Here is a 24032-nt window from a genome sequence, read left to right on the forward strand (position 1 = left end):
GTGGACGAACTGCGACCTAAATCCGGCCTCTCGGCTCTATCTTTGAGAACAGTAGAGTTTTACGTGGCAATATAATCGTACAACGTGCACCAGTTTCAAGCTTGAGGCTAACATGCAGTATCCACCCTGAGCAGAAGCACCCCCTCATAGTTTGGAAAAAGTTATTTTGGTTGGGAGGGCTCATTTTCTTGGTGGCGATGCGACTGCAACGCTTGCAATTCATGGACGCTCGTGAACCAGCAATGTTACATGTACCAGCACAGGAGAATCAGTTGCTAGGGAAATTGCGCCCTCACTTAAACCAGCTCAGCCCCAATTTTCCAATATTTTTACCAATAAACTCGGCGATGAGTAATGACTAACCAGTCTTATTTTCTCATGCTCATCCATGCACAAGTCTCATGTAAAGCTTAGAAAGAAGCTTCAGCAAAACAGTGTATCAACTTCTATCACAGCATCAGTTCGGAATCCCCCTGTACTGTAAATTAAACAAACAAACAAACAAACAAACAAACAAACAAACAAACAACCCCTTCGTACCTTGTATGCAAAATGGGGACCGACTGTTGGACACATTTTAAACCCATAAAGTGGGGACCAATTTGCAACCTGTCTGCAATCCAGGGACCGTTAAGAATCTCAACACAGATAAAGAGTTAATTGTGTTTAAATTAATACCTTGACCACAGAAAGAGAATATGCGTTTTTATGGCAGTGTTGCAGGCGCCACTCAAGCGCAAAGTTCTAGATCCTACTCCTAAGAGTAGAAAAAGCCAATAACACATTTAAAATCCTGAGACACTCATTGCTTATTACAATGTACATGTACGTGGAAGAAAAAATAAACCTGCCCTCACCGCATAAAGTTTTATGTTTACCATTTCAGAATAAACATGTACGCAAACAAACACGTATGTGTACCAGCTGCAATCCCGGGACCAAACAAACACGTACGTGTACCAGCTGCAATCCCGGGACCAAACAAACACGTACGTGTACCAGCTGCAATCCCGGGACCAAACAAACACGTATGTGTACCAGCTGCAATCCCGGGACCAAACAAACACGTATGTGTACCAGCTGCAATCCCGGGACCAAACAAACACGTACGTGTACCAGCTGCAATCCCGGGACCAAACAAACACGTACGTGTACCAGCTGCAATCCCGGGACCAAACAAACACGTACGTGTACCAGCCGCAATCCCGGGACCAAACAAACACGTACGTGTACCAGCCGCAATCCCGGGACCAAACAAACACGTACGTGTACCAGCCGCAATCCCGGGACCAAACAAACACGTACGTGTACCAGCTGCAATCCCGGGACCAAACAAATACGTACTTGTACCAGCCGCAATCCCGGGACCAAACAAACACGTACGTGTACCAGCCGCAATCCCGGGACCAAACAAACACGTACGTGTACCAGCTGCAATCCCGGGACCAAACAAACACGTACGTGTACCAGCCGCAATCCCGGGACCAAACAAATACGTACTTGTACCAGCCGCAATCCCGGGACCAAACAAACACGTACGTGTACCAGCTGCAATCCCGGGACCAAACAAACACGTACGTGTACCAGCTGCAATCCCGGGACCAAACAAATACGTACTTGTACCAGCCGCAATCCCGGGACCAAACAAACACGTACGTGTACCAGCTGCAATCCCGGGACCAAACAAACACGTACGTGTACCAGCTGCAATCCCGGGACCAAACAAACACGTACGTGTACCAGCCACAATCCCGGGACCAAACATGAGTTAATTCCAAGTGTTATTCCTCTCCATGGCTATAATGTCGAATTGAGAGTGAGCGATGTACAGTCGTCTGTCACACGACCGTTTCAGGGAATGTTCAAATAGCATTGTTGCTGATCTGAGAGGATCATCCAATTTTCTGAGATCACATCATTAAAACAGAGGCATTTATTCCACATTATGACTTCACAATAACTGCTTGCAACCAGATTTTTTTTTTGTATGTCTTTCGAACACTGACACAATTTGTAGGCAACAAACAACTGGATGGCAACTATAATGTCAAGTTTTCTTTGCTGTAGCACAATGCCTGACTTTTAATTTGAAATAACAATACACAAAGTACATTTTTCCGGACTTAATACTGGAAAAGCACAGGCGCCAGTATATTATTGTTTATGATTTATGGTAATTTGTTACGGTAAATCGTTGTCATTTATTGGACAGTAATTAACCATAAAACAACAGTATCATCTCATTCAATTGTATGTATACATTAGAACAGCAAGTTACAGTTTTCATTGATTTCAGGTTCATTCTACATATGCATTTATGTAATAAGTTCTATTGATAAAGGATTATCAAACTCATGTTAATTTTAACAGTTAAAATATAATTACGTATTTCAGATATGCAAACTTCATGTTTAGATGCCTTGGTCGCGTCGGAACCTTATTTACATTCCTAATGTGCACTGGCATGCCACATAATGTGCACTGTTTGGCTTCCATGGACAATCATGGATGGAATATGAACAAGTAAGATTTTTCATTTTTTTACGTTCAATTTATCGGTTTTAGGGAATGGTTCGCATTTACGTGTAAAAGTACTTACAAAAAGCACGAACATTTGTCAGACTAATATCAAATAGCCTACTTGCGTAACGAAAATTACTCGGCAAAAGTAGCATCACTCCATTTGTGCCAATATGCAAATTGAGGACAAAGCTTATACCGTTAAATATTACTGTTAATTATACAGTATTGTCCTACATTCACCAAAAGCGCAGTAAATAGTGTAACAAACACGTTTATTTACTTTTAAACTTTGTTAATAGTGGATTAATGTTAGAAAAATACAGTACAATACTACTCATTTAACTATATCATTTAACAGTGTAGACTGTGACATCCCCCAACTACAACTTGGCTGTGGGCATGAAGAAACAACTACACAAAATACTTCCACAGGATTCAAAAGTTAATACTGAATTTTGATCAGCACTTTCGGGAAGTTTCATGCCATGGCTAATGCTGGTGCGTTGACATGCCTCACGTACATGTAAGTTCGTCTTTGAGTCCCTGCTGGCCTTTACACGACATTATAATGTTAAAAAGTATCAATCAAAATAAACCCCCACATTTGAAGGAGTCAATCTACATACGCATTCAGATTCTTCGTAAAAGCTCAGTTTGATTTAACGTGACATCAACAGTAACACAGCCCAAATAGCAACATTAAGGACAACCATGAAAAAAAGGTTTCGATATAAATGGTAAAAACAAACTCTGGCATGATATTTGTCAAGTACTCTACTCTCAGTTGCAAAAAACTTGAAGCATCAAGACATTGGCTATCGGCAAATTATAAACTTATATGTACCCAGCAACCATCAGAGACAAAAGTGCAACACCGTTTTCGTGGCACCAATTAAAAATTTTATTGTGCATGAGGGATTGTGGCATTTTCCACACTTTGTCTAAAATTAAATGGTCCACAGAAGAAAAGAATTTGCGGTTTTACAGAATTGATGTTTCCAAAATGATGGTTGTAAATTTTCCCTATATATCTTTCTACCTGATGGCAGGATCCAACAATTTTGTACAACATATTTACAATCAACAATGCAATGGTTGCATTGAAATTTTGTCCACATGAAGGAAATTTGGGGATTTTATCCTTTATGAAGAGCACTAGAGCCACTGAAACACTTCCAAACATATTTTAAAATCGTGGTTTAAATTACAACATTTACGCAGGCTTTGTTTAGCTAGAAATTACAGATTGCTGTTTTTTTTACAAGTTTCCTGGATACTGTAGTATTGCCCAAGAAACCTTTCCTTGTCCCAGATAAACGGGTAAAGTACATCATAGGAACCTTCAAAAGGCGTGCATGTAGTTGTTTTGAATTACAAATAAAAAAATCTTCAGGCAATTAATTCATTTTATGACTTCAGCCATTAAAGCTATTTTCAGACAGTTCTCCAGAGTTTAAGTGCGGACGTTTTTAACGGGTACAGAAATCTGTTTTCGCTAAAGCTAAATTAATGGTGGAGTGGAAAAATTCAACTCGATTTATTTCAATTAGTGTCTTATCTGAAATAAATTAACTGTTGCGATGGGGTGCAGTGGAAATCACATCGTAAAAATGAAAGAAAAGTAAATAGTTTGCAGCTACCTAGAACTTATTTGTGAGTGCGACGGGGACATGACGATGGAAAAAAAAGTCGGCCGCAGATAATTCATCTGCCACTCTCAGGCATGCAATCTTAGTCATCTGCCCTATAAGCAGCAGATCGAGTGAGATTCAATACAGCGCAATTATCTATTTAATTGCTTTTGACTTAGAACTGAGAAAATACGGAATTCTCCTTTCGAGAGAATATCCCCAACTGCAATGCAGCTATTGAAGTTCTGTATAAAACATAATTAGGTTAGGGTAATTATGACAGCGAATATATCCTAATTACAAAGACTGCAGGGCAATTTGAACTTTTCACTTGGCCTGAAGTTCCATTTTTTTTAGTTTTGCTTTCGCTTTGTTATTTAAATTATGAACTTTATTTCGCACTTCCATCCATGTCTTTGATTCCAGAAGAGGACCTCCCCTTTTAAGAATCAACATGCACAATGACTTCCCTGGTGCTTTTTTGGTTTTAAAGAAAATTTGAAGTTCTTTTTGAGCACGGAGAAACTTTTCTTGTTTGGAGCTCCACCTGTTATAATGTCTGAGATACGTTTTGCCCATTTTACCATCTTTTACACGGTAGTCAGTATGCTTTGTGAGGTTTTTCACCTTGCCAGGAGCTTTCTTCTGCGATTTGGTGATGTGCACATCATCACATCGCAACTCCTGCTCTTGTATTTCATCTTCTTCACTTTCTCCTTCACTTTCACTGACTTCGTTATTTGAAATCGGCGGAATTGACTCATTTAACTCAACATCGATATCTTGGAGGGACTTGCCTTTATACTTGGCTGTTTTACCCTCATGAGCAAGGTGGAGCAGCTTGCTCATTTTGGCCAAGAGAACCGTCTCCATAGGGAGACGGTAGTACTCACGATGGACTGATATGTCATGGCCCATGTGGGTAGCAAGCTGCTCCAACTCATTCTTTTTCAAATCTATTAACTGAGATAATGTTGCCAGGTGTTTCCTGAGCTTGGTACATCTCATGTTTTCTGGGTGTTTTAATCTGGGCGATGCAACAGAAGCTAGGTCGGAAACAACCTGATATGCCCTTATCGGAGTTGAGGCACCCTCACTTGTCCTTGAAAAGAGAAATTCTCTGTCTTTGTTGTAGTGGGCAAGTAAATCCATACTTTCTCTCAAGTGTGGTGGAAGAAGTATGGGAACCCCTCTTCCTCTTTTGCCCCGCACCATTATCAAACTCAGCCTCTTCAGGGCTATTTTTTCTGGTGCGGTGAGGGATTTCTTAACCTCATCTTGAACTGGTCTCTTGCTCTCAAGACTTTCTTTATAATGCCTTACTGTGAGCAATTCTACTTCTTTTGGACGCCTTCGGTTGTATAATATTACTTGAGTTAAAGTAATACGCGCAAGATCTCTGTATGTCGTGGTTGACATACCAGTTTCCCTGATGTCTGCTTTAAGGTGTTCTTCCCTTTTCTTTAGGAAATTATTCAACTTCATGCAATCCTCTGTTAAGGGGAGAATCTTTGGTGCTTTCCAAGCCTTCTCCTGCTGTTGTCGCTGGGCACATGCTGACACTTTCACACGCCACTCACTCTTTAAAAGGTGCAAGAAATCATCTGCTTTTGAGATGTTATCACGGTTCTGATCCCTTATATTATTGTTCTTAACAACAACCGCCAAATCTGTCAGAGCAAAACCTACTCTCAGCGCAGTTGAGTATGCCTCATATGTCTGATTTTCGTAGTTATAACCAGACAAAGTGAGGGCTGCTTCGACAACATTATCGAAGGAGGACGGCAACACCAAATCTTTTGCCTGCTTAATGTTGTCATTAAGGTCCCTGGAAATGCTAAGTATTTTGCCAAGTGTCCTCATTCTCTCCCTGGCCTTGTCCTCTCGCCTATTGGAATTGCTTACCCCAAGGACGTTCCCCCCAACTTGTAATATTTCTCTGTCGTTTCTGACTATTAAAGACAATTTATCATTTTTCATGTCTCGAAGGGCATGCTGCAGTTGTAACGAAACGCTGATTTTTGTGGGAAGAAGCATGCGCCCTTCTCGTACATGATTTGAGGTTCTCTTACCCTCAGAGAATTGACGAGGACACTTTTCTTTATGCTTCCACAAGGTCTTTGCGTGGAAATATCCAAAACACGTACTACATGGCACATAGTTTTGGACACTATGTTTTTCAGTGTTATTTGTTCTAGGCCGCTTTCTAACTATTAGGTCATGTTTTTCATTTTTTAGCACCTCCAAGTTGTGTTCATGGTTGCCGAGGTTTCCTATATGTTGCCACTTTTGCCTCTTCTGGGCTTTACTGTCTTTTGGTAATGCAAGTACCTCGGAAACAAGTGTTTCCCCTGAATGGACTCTTTTACAGTGGCGCGAGATTTTTCTTTGTTTGGTACCACAGTAAAGGCAGTATGTATACTTTGTTGTAGTTACATCTAATACAAACGCTTCCGTCGACTCCTTGTCTGCATGGTCTGTGCTGACTATGTTAGAAGCTGGAACAGTTTCCTCTCCTGCACTGTCACAGCCACGATTCTGGTGAGGCTGCCAAAAAAAAGCAATATAGTCTTAAAATCATTGACATTTTCATGCTGGCTATCAGAATCCTATTAATTTCCAAGAATTGACCTATATGGCATTGAGAACTTTTTAATGTTATGAGTAAATACAAATCAACATTGTCACGTGCAGAGTTAACTTGTTTAATGCATTTTAATTGCTGCAACAGGACATAATGTACGCCCTGTTGAAAAAGAACAGATTCTCTGTATACTGAATAGACAAACTAACTCACTGGATTCCTTTTCCAATAACGCACATGATCACCTCCCATTTCCTGGGTTCCCCTTTCCGAGGAAAGAGTGACACCTTCTTCCTCTCGTTTGCAAATGCGCTTTGGAGACTGTGGGCAAGATTCTTCACTTTCGTCAGAGCTGGTTCCAGATGGCTCATACTCACTTTCAGAGTCACTCTATTTTAAAACAAATGGACAAAATTTAGAAGGAAAAGTGTAAATAGTGTCTGCATAGAATATACTCACCCAAACCCGTCCAAACCTTATAAACCTAGTAAACTGAAGTAAGAATAGAAAGGAAAAACTGCTTCTAGTAAAGAGCTCTTATAACTCAACTTGTCCATAATCTTATGAATTTATTTGGCCACTGATATTCAATTCAGGTTTTTTAAACATTTGTTTTGAAATTTTTTGACCCAGAAATTTACCAATTGAAATTTACTGAGTTTGTAGGCCCATTGTTGCTTACACATATGTCTGAAGAAGCTCCTACTTTGTCAGACGCTTGGCTACTGATCATGTCAGATCCACTCACAGATATTTCACAGTCAATTCCAAGGTTTTCTGAGTAAGCTTCCTGTCAGGGAAAGATTCATAAAATATGACACGACTATTAACACAACCAATTTTCTTTAAATAGCTTTCTTCAAATATTTACTTTGGGGTTTTAAGAATATGGAAAATAGGCCATGTCATTATAGTGGATAGGCCACTGTACTGCAAAATGTTGCCACTGTGGAATACATGTACCTTTTCAGAAAGGTCTAGTTCTTCTAGCGTTGACGTCCTTCCAAAGGAGGCTGTATTGCCTAGAAGTTTTTCATAAAAACACATTTAGCTGTTAGTCAGTACAAATACCAAGGAGACATTTAACCGGTTCATTAAAAAGCTGCGAATTGCAGAATTTTGCAACTGTTTATGTGATCACACAGTGTACCTTACTAGTTGTAGAAAACCTGCTTTCTGCTGAAAACCTTGTGACGGAGGGAAGAAAAATCAAATCTGCATTCATAAAGATTTCCTCTAATATAAATCTGCACCAACAAGTTACCTTTGGCAGAACTTTGCTCACCAGAGATCTCATCCTCTAATTGATATTTCTGGAAGGGTTGGATTGTGTATGAGCCAATGCTGTCCAAAAGCCACTCCTTGGTGACAATGGGCACTTCATATTTTGTACTTAGATCTGTACAAAAGAAAAAGAAAATTATAGTTATGAGCAAATTTTTGCTGATTCTGAGTAATTTGATAGAAATTCAAAGTATCACACCTATTTCTATCACATTAGTCTTTGTGTTTAGGATTTTAAATATGGCTTTACCTTTGATGGCACTGTCAAAAGGATAGTCAGTATCATGTACACAATCAATGACGACCCGAATGAGATTTTGTGACACAGAAGTAAGTTTTGAAGATGAGTCCACTGTTGTCGCCCCACACATTTTAAGAAGCGTCAGGACGCAGTCTGAAACACACACAAAATGTATCAAATCACACACTGTTTGATGCATTAATTAATCCTAAAAAGCCCAAGTGGGACAGAATCTGCACTCTTGATATTTTCATGATATTGTCGCAGGTTTTCATGCATGAACTTTTTAACTTTGAATAAATTACCATACAAAACTACACAAGATTACTTGAAACAGAACATTTATATTGACTATTGGTGGGCAAACTTTTAATAAAATTGGCCACGATAATTTAGCTATTAGAAAGGAAGGCACAATCCCACCCGCTGCATGTGAAATGGTCCAAAAAAGCTGGCTCTTTAAGTGTTTTCAAAATTATGAGCAGAACCGATTGCTCTATTTTACAAATTTTATCCAGAAAATGAATGTCTCAATATGAGGCATGTATATAACAAAAACCGAGGGATCTGCCTGTACGTAAACACAAATTAACTTGTGGAACATATCCTTCTACTGCAAGTGTTTTGAAGAAGTATCCTTTAAAATAGGCAAATCAATGTCACATTTGTGAAAAATATTTATTGTAAATATTTCCCATGTTTGTCTCACAAAATATCAAGGCTTAGCATATTTCATACCTTTAGGAAGCTTTGCTGATGCACCAAGGACATATGCAACATGAGTATGAAGGAGTGCCTCTGCTTGCCAAAGTCTAGCTCGTTCTGGACCATGTGTTTTTCCCATCACCGTATCTCCTTTTACTTCAAAATCTTTTTCTGGAAGCATCTGGCCTCTTTCTAAAGATTCTGTTATCCCTGGAGAAATAAACGATGAATCATGCTTAAATATGCAGATTTTTCACTACATAGGGTACATTCTGGGCAGATTATGCCCAACAAATTGATACATTTTTAATGGATTATTATTAATGATGCTATCGCAGTGTCTGTGTTGAAAATAGGCAAAAGATGGAGCAGACAAGGCTACTTACATTACAGCAAAAGCAATGACAATTAATGAAAGAAAAAAATAAATCTAAAAAAATGTGATTTTCAGTGGAGCTACGTTTACAACAGACTTTCTATACTAGAAATCCTTACATTTGAAGCTGATGATCCAAACTCTGGCAGCAATTCCCTGAAGAAACTTTAAAGATCTTTCTTTGGCAAGCTGGTTGTCATCTACAAATAAGGATGAATTAAACATAATATTCCCATAAAGTAATACTGCATCTATTTTGGTTTCATTATTTAATTTGGGAGACAGCAAACAATACATAATTACAAAGCATTTCTGCGATAACAAAAAAGACATCCTCGGGTAATCCAGCCCTCAATTTTAAGAATGGATAAAAAATACAGCTCGGTTTAAATCCCTAGCGACCTGCCAACTTGTGTGTGGCAACTTCAGCCAAACTATATGTTTGTCCAAAAATAGTAGTGATCACATCCATGGAATTAGAAGTCTCCATGTCCTGCAAGTGCATGGATTGCTTTTTAAGCAATTAAATCAATTTCATTACCAGTGGGAATGACGACGTGAGTGGTGAAACTGTCAAAATCACGTGTATATGCACAGGCGGTCTCCCTTGCAAGTTGTTTAACTTTTCTCTGCATAAAACACAGGAAATGCTTATGAATACATGGAAATCCTCTAAAGTGTTTTGGGTGATTGAAGGTAAAATCCAGTTCTACGTGACATGTTTTAAAGTACAATGCTCTTAATAATTGAATCTCAAAGGACCTGTGATCAAAGGCTCACCTGTTCCTTTGAAGTTAATAGCGATGCAACCAATGACGTTCCCTTTGTTGATGAGACCTGCAGAGTTTGCTTTGACAGGTCTTTTAAGAAAAGAAAACAATCAAATAATGCTCACAGATTTTACCAGAATTACCTACCAATACATAGTAACATAATTCGTAAGGATGAAAATTTTGTTCTGTGTTGAATGTGTGAGAAACTTTCCTCATTACCTTGAAACTTCTCTAAGCAGAATTCTATGGAGGGCCTATCCTTCTCCTCTGAGGACACCATTTCCCTGATAAGGGGCTGCATATACAAGAAGCTCCCAAGATGTTCCAAGTGAAAGGTTCCTGCTTTGAGATTACGGACCACACCCTCTGGCTCTTTTGTGTAGGGAATTGCTGTCTCATGCGGGATGTGTCCATCACTCAGAATGTAATATACAAGGCAGCCAGTCATCTACAAAAAGCCACAAAAATGGACTGCAGCATTTGTTTACTGGCTTGCTTTAGTCAAAAGCATTCACATATAGCACTATATTATATGTAGTTAAACAAATTGGGCACTTTGATGATGTAGTCATGCCTGACAGTTGCCTATGATACGAAATCAAAGTACATGTGCAGCCTCAAATACATATTTTCCAAGAATCATCTGAAAATTAACTTGCTTTATATCTTTAATAGATTACAAGCCCCTCTACGCAGTAATGGTATGTAGCTCCATTTTAAACAGTAAAGCCAGGGAATCTACCTTGACAAAAAAGAGAAACAAACAGTTTCTCTCTTCAGAATGTTTTAGGGTACTCAGGTGACTTATGCACAGGTTTTCTTCACATACAGAAAACGTCATTGTAGAAGTTTTCTGATGAATTAAACTGCCTTTCATATTTCAAGGACTGTGTAATGAGAGATTCAACATGAAGCTGGGGGTCAGAAAGCCATTTAATAATATCTTGTATTTTTTGGTCGTTCACGAGTAGCAAGGAAATGAGTCCTGGTTCAAACAGATTGGAGAATGCAAAACAATATTTCCAAAATGGACATTTACCATGTTTACATTGTAATTTTAATGGACCTGCATACTAACCTCCTTAAAAGGAAATGAGTACTAAAATCATTCAACATGTTTCATGGCTTGTAAATATATGTACCTGTATATCTGAAGACTTCTTATATTTCACCATTTCTCCCTGAAGGCTTTCAATGGCCATCCAGCAGATTGTCCCAATGGATTGGGTAAATAGAGTTGTTTGACCCATCATCCGGCGAGACACACCAAAGTCAGCAATTTTAACATCACCCTTGGTGTCTGTACAAAAAAAATCCTTTCTTTCAATGAAAACTCTCCAAAACAGCATGTCCTGCTCAAAAAATCCCATTGTCTCCCTTTTTTCACACCATGGTCATGTTCTCTTACACGTGGCTGCTAAAACATTGGCAAGCAGTCAATGCAAAATTGAAAGAAGAGTGCACTAAATGAAAATATAACCCTGCATCAAATTGCTCGGACAATTTTATGAGGATGCATACGTCATAAAAAGACGTTAACAAAACCATTTTGTCACTAATGTCAGGTTTTGTTTGGTGTCGATCGCAACCTTCAACAAAATCCCATGAGGGTACTATTATAAGCAAATTTCTAATTACAGTGTCAGCATACCGATCAAAGCATTAGCAGGCTTGATGTCACGGTGAACTATGCCAAGGCTGTGTAATTCCTGGAGGCCGTTTAAAACCCAAGGCATAGTTTCTTCCGGCCCTCGTCTGTGCGGTGCTTGTCGGCAAAAGGAAGCGTCGCTTCAACAACCTCTTGTATATTCATTTCACACAACTCAGATGCAAGATAGGTAAAATCTTCATCATGCTCAACACAGAAGGTTTGCAAGACATTTGTCAAATGCTTTCCTTGAAGACTTTGAAGTATTTCAACTTCTTTTCCTACGTGATCACTATTGACACGTTTTACCGCCACTGGTAGCTGTTTCTCACCAAAGAAGCCAAGGTAGATTTTTGAACCATTACAACCCTCTGCAATAGCCAACTGCCTGCTGAATGCTACCTGTCCAACATGTTTTTGTTTCGCACTGGTTTTCAGTTGCTGGAGCTGTGATGCCCATCTCTGAAAGTACATGTATGATAAGAAACCATTGGAAATAAGGTGAAAGTTTCACTGGAAATGAAAACATTTTCACTTTAAAGATAAAGGGGAAAAGGGAATGTTTGGATGATGGTTGAATCTCTTTTGTGAAGTGTCTTTTTGAAAAAGCAGTTTGGACTGAATTTAGTTTGTAAAGGTGAAATATAATTGAGCGGCTTTTAAATTTTGAGCTGTTCTATGCTCCTAGTCAACACAACCTACATGAAAATACGTGTACATGTACATACCTCGGGAAACTCATGATCAAAGGACTGATGATCAATGTTCTGTCATGAGAAAATTAAAAAGGAGGTAACCAGTTTGTAAGAGTAGCACAGAACAAATGCAAAACACATTTTCAATCTTCCTTTCAACTTAAAATTGGAATTGCATTTTGTGTAAAGCTTTTTTAAAGATAAATTTTTTACCATTGAAGATCTGTCACTTTATGAAAACAGATGTTCGATGAAGCTTCTTTCAATAGGGCCATAGACTTTAAATTGCATTTAGAATTGCTACTTTCATCAAAAATGTTTTTAACATTTCTGTGACTTGTGGCCTTGCTTTATTTGTGATTCTGCATGCACTTGAAAACGATAATGCAGTCAGTTGGCTTACCTTTTGTCGCCAGGGGACACTTTCGTCACCGTAGTCATACCTTAGCTCTTGTCCTGCTGCTATATCCTCGCGAGCGAACAGGCAAAGACATGGTGTACCGTCCACAGAAATCACCTTCATTTGGGAGTTGGACTTTTTCAAGGGGGCATCATTTACCATTCGACAGGCACCATCTGAATTGGTGCCATCAACGCTGAAAGATTGTTGACAATTAAAACGTTCTTAACGTTTTTGTTTCCTTTTTTACTGTCAAATGCCATTCAGAAAAAAATACACTGAAATTTATTTAAATATTAAATGAATTTTCCTTACATTATTGAATGTTGCCCTGCAGTACAACGCTGCAAGTATTAAAAATAACACACACACACACACAAATAATTTCATCTAAACCACAGGGAAAACCACAGAGTCAGCTTACCAGAGTGAATTTCCTTTATCCTGAAAAAAGTAAAGGAAGCTCCCTTTTTCAACTGGGTAGCTCTCTTGGCGACTTTCCCCTTCAGATTGGGAAATCACTTCTCCTCGGTACTGTAGGAGAAAGTCACCCTTGGCAAAGTCCTTTGTCACAAACGTTCCATGTCCTGCAGATTGACATCCAAAATTAACAAGAACAACTCAACTCAACAATCTGAAGATTTTAGTCATGAAGCATTTGCCATGTGCTAACCATGTGGAAAAATTCAGGAACTTGGTTTAAATTTGCACTCAAACAATTAAACAATATTTATACCTTTTTGGGGGGAGATGGAGGAGTATGAGAGGAGGGCGGCAGTATGAGACAAGTTATTTGTTTATTTATAATAAGACTAATAATAGTGCTATGCAGGTTGATCATATTTAAAAGTGCTATGTACACATCTAAGAACCTAGATGTATTTTTAAAAGCAGTATTGGTAATGTTTGCGTAATATTTCTTGGCTACGTACTTCATAGTCACGAAGGACAAGGTTTTGTAACATACCTATGTAATCGTCGATGTATCGCACTTCGAAACCATCACTGTCTTCCTTTTTTCTGCAGGCTTCACATGCCTGCTGAGATGGGGTCATCCTTGATTTTCTTAAACGAGACATCCTGTAATATGAAAATAAAAATAATAAAGAATACGAACTTCACAGAAAGGTTTAGTGCACACTCATTTCTTTTCAACTTCACTCCATTTAAGTGAAAATCCACTCGATAAACAAAATCAAAGACCAGAAAATTCGAGGGAAGTTTCTGTAATCCCCTATTTCTTTTAAAACTTTTAAAATATAATTTCGGAGTAGTTTCTCTCTAAAAGGCCTTGTCCCCACTGAGAACCCTTTTCAGTAATATTTAATGAAGGTCACATTCTTGCTAACAGGTCTCCATGTGTATCCATATGTAGAGCCTGGCCTTCAGGGCCAAGAGGGCACTGCCAGTTGGTATCTTGGGAGCAATAAACCATGGACTTGGTGTGTTGTTGCAAGTACACTGTACTAGGCCTACAATTTCTTAGCTATATCAGCGGCTTATTGTTAATAATGCATGATTTAACCAAATTGAAGGGATATGCACAGTTTTGTTTCATTTTGTAAAACGAAAAGTAAAAAGCACCACATCTGTGAAAAGGCTCTGAACTTTTTTTTTTAAATTTTAGAGGGGGAAATAGACACCTAATAGTAAACATCTTGCTACAACAACAAAATTCATTCAGTGGAATTTGATGTTTTATAGAGTAAGCCTGATTTGTTTCTTCCCATGCTTTCTGCATGTGGTGTACCTTCCACATCTCAAACCTTCCCCTGGCACATCACAAGAGCAAAGTCATAAACCTTAACTGTCCTTGTCCTTAAAGTTCCAGATGTCAAATCCTTCAGTGTAAACCTTTACCCTTACCCTGACCTGAACTGAAACAAGTTGACCTTTTGTCCCTTGTAAAAAATATCAGGCACTTCAGGGTTAAGTTATTCCCTTCAAGTACATCACCAATATATATGTAAAAAATGGTTTCAAAAACATCACTACACCTTGTCCCTCCAACTTTTTTCTTTCACAAAAATACTTTTCTAAGTTACCCCTTACCCTTCTTAATTTGTGGATGCTTGCATTAACACTTAAACCGACTTGGTTTTGGGTTTCTTTATAAATCTGATAAGTAGCAAAAGACCTTTAAGAGTTTCTTGCATGGGTGTCACCCTGGTGATTTAAAAAGGATTTACGGTCAAGTGGATTGCCAAAATCTTTCAATCCGAAAGAAAGTTTTTCCCTCAGTGTACAAATACCGTTTTCAGTAATATTAATGAGGGTCACATTCTTGTAAAGGGATATAGATCCATATGTCAGGTCTGACTTTTTTGGCTAAGTTGAAATTGGTATTCCCAAATGTGAGGGATATGCATAGTATGAAAGGTCCCTTGCTTTGTAAACTTAAAAGTAAAAAAGCACCAGATCTGCTAAGAAACAGCTTTCCACAGTATATATATTATGTAATTGTAATGATTCAGAGGGTCTAGACACAAATTGAAATCTCACACCCCCCCCCCCCCACAAAAATTAAAATATACCTTTATAGACTTATCCAGGTTTGTTTCTTTTTCTGCTTTGCTAAAAATGTATCAGCTGTCATTAGCTTTATGAGTTAGTGACAAGCAAGCAAGTGCGATAATTTAGATATATTAATGGCTTATAACAATGTTGAGAACAGGAAAAAACGAAAGGAATAATCACAGTCAGGTTCCTTGTGTGAATTATTTAACATATTACTGTTTCTTTGATGAATCATTGGCATGCAAGAAGGATGGCCAGTTAACATTATCAGAATGAAATAAACTAGTGCAAAAAGGCAAAACAACAAATTATTAGCCAAATTTGGTAAACTCTTCCAGATTGTGCATTGTTGGTAAAGGATCATTCTATTCTATCTGTTCTAACAATATTGCTTACTAAAAGGACTAAATCTGTTATGAAAAAGCCCTGTACTTTCTGTAATTTTAGAGATTCTGCGGAACGTGAACACCAAATAAGAACCATCTGGAACCCTAAAAAATCTCACTTGGATGATGGATGTTTAATTTTATGGATTATACTGGTTTACTTCCCTCTACGCTTTGCTCAAAATGCAAATAATTATCACCAACCTCATAGTTTAAGAAAACAGTTTCTAATGATCTCATTGCAGATGACATCACATGCAGAGATAAAACTGATCAACTTCAAAATGAAGATTAAAAATAACAGGCTAACAGTAACAAAACTTAGCCCAATATTAAGGTTTTCTGCAGAATCACAGAGTGGTTTCATGTCCACATTACCCAGACAATAAAACAATTAATTCAAAAGATTTAAATGCACTGCCACCTAAGCTTGAATTGTCCTTTCTGTAATTTCTTTCCACTGGTAAATGAACTCCAGGCCTGCATTGACATTACACAATATCATGCATTATTGAGATAGGCCCTAGGCCTAATTTGAAAGTCAGACCAGACGCCCTTTATTACTGATAACATACGTCCTTTTTGATCATTTGCACAGAAAAAACTTTAAAAAACCACCCCCGCTAAAAGTACAAAATAACAGAAACCCTCAAATAAATATATTTTCAGCTACGGTTTACAACTTACATTTAAGTAGGCCTACCATGACTTGGCTCTGAATGTTCTGATTTTCCAGTCTTGAAACAGGGGAACCAGATATAGTACTCGAGCCATCAGCCCTTGCAGTGAGTAAGAATGACGACCTGGTCGTCTTGCACGGCCGGTATATCAAGGTCTTTACTAAAAATGTTCAATCGGTCTGTCTCTTCGAGCCAGGAGGCATAGCAGCGATTGAAGGCACACCAACATGCCGTGCATGCAATAACAACCTGATAGCAGTCGGTTATACAGAAAAAGAACAGATATCGATATCGATTCACCATCTTGACGGATCTGTGCTGAGAGCCATACTGGCTCCAATGATTGGGAAGAACCTGATCATCAGCAAGGATCAACTTTTCGACACAATTTAAATGAAATGTTAGTTAATGGTCGTTGACCTCGAAGGTAAACAAGTCTTCAATATTGGAGGGCTGAGTCAGAATCATAAAGGAGTGTGTTGCGATGAAGCTGGAGATGTTTACAATGAGGATAACGGTGGAATGTACGTTTATAATAAAGCGAATTGCAACATCATTTCCTGGTTTCCTGTAACCGGAAAGACCACCATATTCTCGCCAGACGGTGCATTGCACGCATGGCAGGATGGAAGTATCAGCACTTTTAAGACGGCAGGAGAAAAGTATGTACATGCATCGAACAAAATAAACATTTGCAGGAGCAATTGTAGCAGTCGCCATCACACCACAAGATGGGTGATCGCGTCACTTCTCAAGCATTTACAAGCTTAACTACAATGGAAATGTAGTGGCCGGTCCTTCTACAGTTGTCAGGAGGGTGGAGATCCGTCCGCCAATTAAGGAGGAAACGAGGCACAAAACCAGGCAAAAAATAGACTCGAGGCGACTGTGGCTTGATTCCCTTCGCTTTATTTCCAGGTGTTAATCAGCTATGAAACTGCAACCAAAAAGAAACCAAAAGAAAAACCCTAAAGAAAGACAAAGGACAGACTATTATTGAGTGATGGCTTACATGTACATCGTAATAAACGGTACATTCGCTATGTCCATGATAAATTCACACAAATTGGCTGTTTAGTTAACTGGCCTTGCCTTCGCTGATGATGTTGTACTGATGAGTGACACAGTCAAAGCAGCACAGCCCCTATTCGACCGTTTAGAATCTGTCATGGGTCGCTTGCTGAAGACTCGAAGTGCTTTGGAGGTGTTGAGCAAGTGATCAAACTATTTATCGCGTGCATCGAGTCAGTGCTCTTCTACTGTGGGGCTAGCTGGACGTTGACAGAAACGCTCGAGAAAACAATCGACGCATCACACCGAGCCTTGTTACGCTACGCACTGAATATCAGATACCCTGAATGCATCATCAATGCTGAACTGTAACGTAGATGTAAAGTCAAACCATCATCAACAACGCTTTGCAAACAGCGCCTACAACTGATAGGACACGCAATTAGGTATGATGCTCCGCTGTCATTGCTCCTGGACCAAAACAGCCAACTAACAGAACCATACCGTAGAGGCGGCGCACTTATGCGAACCTACCAACAACAACTTTCTGATGATATGAGGATTGTTCGAATCAGCCTCATCATCAGTTACAACAAGCCACATTGAATGCTGAACAATGGAAAGTGACAATCAACCTAATATGTTAGCCACTGAGCAACGCCCGTGCGCTGCTGGCGCACTGGCGTCACCATGATGATGATGATGATATATTCACACTAAGAACTGTCTCTATACAATCATAAATTCTTTAACCCTGACGTCTAAAAGTTTGCCCAAATTGGTATGAACTCTTGCGGACGGAAAAAAGGCCTTAAGTTATCGATATCCCACAAGGAGCCATGTTGCTGTGACTGCCAGCCCACCAAGGTCCAGGTCTCAAGCGTTGGAACGGTCACTGAGAAAAGCCCAGAAACTTCTCAGGTGCGCCAAAATGTAATACAATGTAAGCAACTTCCGGCCGAAGGGCGTGGCTTAGAGATAATTTAAGTCTGCACACGGCAAGGGACGCTCATACTCACGCATTGATCTCGTGCCAGAGACCGGCAGGTCAGAGTTCATATTCGCACCAAAAGTAATTATCTCACCGGAGAAACCCGAGATCCCTACAGAAAGAAGGAATTAGCTTGAGGTTATGTTGTTGAGTTTGTTTCTGCATTCAACTGGGGACCCTGAACAATAGAGGACAATAAGGTCCCCGACTGACAGAGGGTCCCCGATTGACAACTGTGTACAAAACATATGGGTGGTCTTCTAAAAAAGTTGAAGTACAAAAAAAGAGGAACACTAGGGGTTCCCCAGTTGCAGGCAAATACACAGTTGTATGTGTTGACATGGGTGCCCAGTAACACGGCTTGACAGGGCATTAACGCAATTCAGAATTGTGAACAAGGCCTGTCCTATTGGCAAACATTTTGTTTCTAACGGTATACAATTTCACACCTCGCCATACTCATAGTCTCGCCATGAGCAAAGTCCCACATGCTCTGACAATTCTAGCATTTCTTTCAAATTGCACAAATGTGTTCATATGTAATGACACGATTTTATGATTAGATACATTCTTACTTTGTGTGGCTGTCTATTGTCGATACGTTATGCATAGATACATAACGTTTAACAATAGCTACGAGCCGCTGGAAATGATGCAGGTGCCGCTTATCAGGCACCGGCAGTGAATGCAAATCGTTATTTGCACAAACGCACTCAAGGATCCAATGTGCCATGCCCGCTGAAGCTTGCGTCCAAGATCAATTATATGGAAGGATTTATTTTAGCACGCTGATTTATAATAACTCATGAGTCGATGGTGTTTGACAGAGAATGCTCAAGTTGCTTCATTAAATTTTATCTTAAGAAAGACAAGTGTGTTTTCAATCTGGCTTGTAAAAACAGCTGATATATGTTGGTAAATTTCTCGACACTAAAATCAAAACATTTTTGCTCACTGTATGTATACACTGTATGTTTGAATACAAACATTTATGCCAAGGTGTTCGCTGATCATTATTTGCTTTCAGAGACTTGTTTACCAATAACAGCTGCAGCTTCAATTCAATTTTTTATCATTCTAATTTTCTATCATTCTAATAAGGTGTCGAAATCTGTGTGTAAGCATACTCAATTAACGCAATCATAACTTTTTTCCTTGAAAGTCTGACCAACACTAGCTACTGTTCAATGTAAACACCAATGAACATTATAAGCGTGTCTGTGCATTGGTTGTAAACATGTAACGGTTTAAACTTACAACCTGTTTGGAAATTAGCATGTTTTGATGTTCAAAAAGTGTTACAACCCGATTAATATGTTTTTGCGTCCTGGTATCAACATGTAGATGTGTCATTTGTCTAAATTCATTAATTTATCAACACAACACCACAACATGTTAAGCTTTAGACTATTAACACCACAACACGTTCATAATATGTTAGCAGTTTTGGTGTTGAAACATAGACACTTGTATTTACAGTAGTGCTATTAGATGTTGCTCAAACCGTCAAGAAAGCAAGTAAGGAGAAATTGTAGGAAAGTATTGAATATCCATGCGGTTTTTATACGGCATAATATCAGATCAATTTAAGGATATATCAAATCAGCAGGTTTAGGAATATCCATATATAATAAGGTTGTTCACATGAACTCCAAAGTTGAACCCCTAAGCTGTCTGCATCATTAAAGTTATAAACATTTTTGTGCAAGTTGTGGAGCACGTCGAACTGGTTTAGTTTTTAACTTTGCCCTTTATCAATTAAAGACAGCTGTAAAGACAACTAACTTCACATTTTACGTAATCGATGATCATTAATGAAAGAGTTGAAAAAAACCTGAAAATTGGAATACCTGAACATGTGTTACTCCCTACAAACAACGAGGTCTTGAATTAAGACAGAATATTATACGCATGGGCATCGCCAGGCTTTTTTTTAGTTCGTGTACATGTGTTTGTAAGAAGCCAAGGTAGGCTAAGGCAATGTCCAACAAGTTTTGAAATGCTAGCGCTTCCTCCAAAGAGATACAAGCAGCAAGTTATCCGCCCCTCAGCCCTCGGTTATATCCACCAGTCAGTCTATCAAGGTACTATTTTTTTTAAACAAAATGTATTAGGTTAGTTTCTTCAATTAAAAAAAACCGGGAACGCTAACACCTATTGCAGTTTATGAAATATTATTTAAAACATATTCCGTGGCAGATATTTCTGGTTTGTTTGATTGAAAGAATTTTTTTTAATGTAAAACGATTAAGAGCAACGTTAAATTCTATATGAATCTTTAAAATTGCTTTTGACCTTTTGGAATTTTCTAATAATAAATACTTGTATCCTGGTAGCTGCACTACTTGTTCTGTATGTGAATGAAGATATTTTCAACATTCACGCATGCTGTTGTCATGAATATTTTTGCCCTAGTTTTTTCTTAACCCTCGGGGTTTACAATGTACACGTAATTACGCATTTTTACCGGTACTTCCAGTTTTTAAGGCAAAGGACCTGCATAGGCCTGAAAGTGGTTTAGCCTTATGGCGGATATACCCATCACTCACAGAAATTATATATTTCAATGCCCACGGCCACACAAGTGCAGCGGAGCAATAAATACATTCCGTGCTTTGTTTGGGTATCCCTCCGGTAGCATTCAACTACAGCAGGAACTCGTACAATATGGTGATCTATTCTTCTCATTGGACACAGACCGGTGAAGTCGTTGTGGCCCAATGCACGTTTCCGTCGAAATACTCACGAATGAATCGCAGCGTATATCAAGGCTTTGAAAAACGTTATGTAAGTGCCTAAAGTTAGTCAGTTTATGGGCGATTACTTTGGCACGCTACATGTCACGGTTCACTGATAAATACTGGTTTGTTTTGAAGCAGCGTTTTTGTTAGTGCAAGGAATGAAAAAAATCTGAAAGATGAAGCTTTGGACTTATTTTTTTTACGAAATCTACAAATGTAATAAATGTATGTATATGATAGTTGTATTCTTTACCATGTTATGAGTGCTAAGTGAAATGACCTTTTTTTCCTTAGTGTAAATAATTTAATATGAAAGGGATTAACAGCGAACGCTGTTGATGGTTTATCAGTTCATATAATGAAATACTGAGTGGTTATCTGCTTTGTAACTTTCTTCCTTGGCAAATACTTTGGGGTGTTGAAAATATTTTGCAGCGGTATGGCTTAGCTTGGGTTTTAAACCTCAATAAAAAATGCTGTATACCTTTCTAAATGTATTCCTCATGTGTTGAAAATATACACACCACTTTGTTCTTGGATGTGGTAAACGTACAAGAATCATAGGAAAGAGCTGTGTGCTCGTGCACCCATCTCAGGGTTCATGTGTAAAGGCAATACATCAATGGCACAAAAAAACGCAACTCTTTTGGCTGCCCTAATCTAATTTATTATCATAACATTAAAACAACCTGGACCCCAGCTCATTTTACCGCCTCTCTTAGAGAATTATACTCACAACAAAAATTATAACATGTGGATATTTATTCTATTTGAATCCATACCCGTTTGGATACATGTATTCCACGTCTGACAATGCAGTATATTTCGTTTTTTGTTTGACGTGTTTGTTTGATTTTTTTGCATACACTTTGAAAGACGACACACACCAATTGAGCTTTTATACTCTTGGGTCGTTAAAGGTGTCATTTCACTTTTATATCGACGTTCTGGAGTGTCCTTGAGACCTTGCTTAGAATACAAAGCTGGTTAGAGACAGTGTCACGCTTTTATAGAGTACAGGTTTCTTATCGCTAGGGAAAGAAATTGCTTAAGTGCCCCTGACAATTGTGTGGGGCCCGTGGTCCCTTGCACTTTCACAGCCGGCTCACTTATGCTATTCTATGGACACGACGAGACAGGATCGTTCAATATCATAGTATTTTTGCTTGACAAGAATGAAATATATTTTAACCACCCAGAACACTGACATGGATGCTAGGCTGTTTAAGTGTCTAATTATGCTGGGGTTTTGGTACTCAATCACGACAGTTCCGCTTGTCTCATCGCAGAGAGTGTCTGCGTGGATTGTGGAGCCCCAAAACAACGACATCAGGGAAGGCGATGTGGTTCACATGACGTGCGTGGCATCCTATCTCCAGAGCTACCACGTCGTGGAATGGGCGGCCGGCAGCCCTGTCCGGACTCTCAGATGGGGTAAAGCTACCATCACCAGCGACCCGCGGTTTGCTTTTGAAACGACCGAGAGGTTATCAGCCCGACTGGTCGTCATCCAGGATTTTACCATCACAGGCTTGGAAAAAGCTGACGCCGGCGAGTACATGTGCAATATCAAGGATGTCCAGACAAACCCAGGTAACGTTTCGGTAGCTTCTGCGAGAATAACGCTGCAAGTGTTGTATTTTCCCAGTGAGGCTTTCCCGGTTTGTTCCCCTGAAGGGCCCATTTCGCTGTTTCCCGGAACGATATTAACCATGCAGTGTGTCTCTGAGTACGGTAACCCTAATATCGAGATGAACGTCTATGGTGAGCCAGCCAAGCCTATTAGTTACGTGCGGGCAACGTCGATCTTCAACGGCACCGTTGTACGCTCTTGGCGGCTGACAGTGAACGCTTCCAACGATGCAGGAAGCACCTTTGTATGCACGATCTCATCAACCTTGTTTCCTCAGATGAGTCGTTCTTGTACCGTTGGGCCAATTAGCGTGCAGGGCGGTGTGACAAGACCAAACACGGAACCCACGGCAGAACTTACAACTTCGGCAATACGCGAGTCAGTCACCTCAGCAGGTCTGTCGACAGAAACCGTGCGAGCACCTAATACGCCTTTTGTGACAGTTGCGGGAGCAGAACACACAAAAACATTACTGCATGCGACCTCAAATCCTACTGCCGTGACAGTCAATGCCACGGTCTCGGGCTCAACAACCAAGGAGGTAGAACTGACCAAAGACACACCCATCGAATCTGTGGTTACGCCTTCTTTGTCGGGAACCATGCCTAGCAGAACAATCACCACGATGACCCATGAGCCAGTTTACAGTCTCCTGTCAACAATCGCTAAGATTCATGACCCCTCTCCTTTGACCCCGTGGATGGCCGCCTTTGTAGCCGTTGCTGCTGCCTTCACTTCTTCCCTTGTCGTCGTCGTCGTCCTCGCTTTTTGTCTCATAAAGCTGATGAGACAGCTGAAATCCTCCAGTAAGAATGAACCTGAGCGGCCATTAAGTGAACCGTACATCGAGTTACAACCAAAAGATGTCAAGGCACGATAGAGTCAACAATCGCAAACGTAGGATATTAGTCTTTTTTGTCTCCCCTGACAATACAGAAAGAAAAAGTTTCTTTTTTCGTCTTTCCTGTTGCCATCAAAAATATATTAGTTACTAAACAAATGTAGCATCTTTTATCGAAAATTATCTGTCTTCTTGTTAATATCATGTGAAACATATGTAATTCGTCATAATTCTTGAGGTGGTATGGCGTTGCTTATGTCGTTCTAGTTTTGTGGTGTTTTTCATCTTGTTTTGATATTTTATGGAGTTTGTTAATGAAGGTGAGTGGTAAGTAAATTTTCATTTTGGGGTAGGGAAGGCTTATATTTCATT

The 24032-nt window shown here is 39.3% G+C and overlaps 1 protein-coding gene across 1 annotated transcript; it reads right to left on the reverse strand.

Annotated features, from left to right (window-relative positions):
- Positions 1–751: 751 nt before the first annotated feature.
- On the reverse strand, positions 752–16461 carry LOC110986593 (uncharacterized). The gene is given in 20 exon segments (XM_087147582.1): positions 752–757; positions 4557–6701; positions 6952–7128; positions 7421–7528; positions 7702–7760; positions 8024–8137; positions 8273–8416; positions 9002–9178; positions 9464–9544; positions 9886–9973; positions 10125–10204; positions 10337–10565; positions 11260–11417; positions 11769–11841; positions 11843–11909; positions 11911–12227; positions 12494–12532; positions 12864–13056; positions 13285–13447; positions 13828–16461. Coding segments are annotated over 20 exon segments (4530 nt in total). The 5' UTR covers positions 13940–16461.
- Positions 16462–24032: the final 7571 nt, after the last annotated feature.

Source organism: Acanthaster planci, linkage group LG16 (genome assembly GCF_054643075.1).
Source record: "Acanthaster planci isolate LZ-2023a linkage group LG16, COTS_SCS, whole genome shotgun sequence".
NCBI lineage: Eukaryota > Metazoa > Echinodermata > Asteroidea > Valvatida > Acanthasteridae > Acanthaster > Acanthaster planci.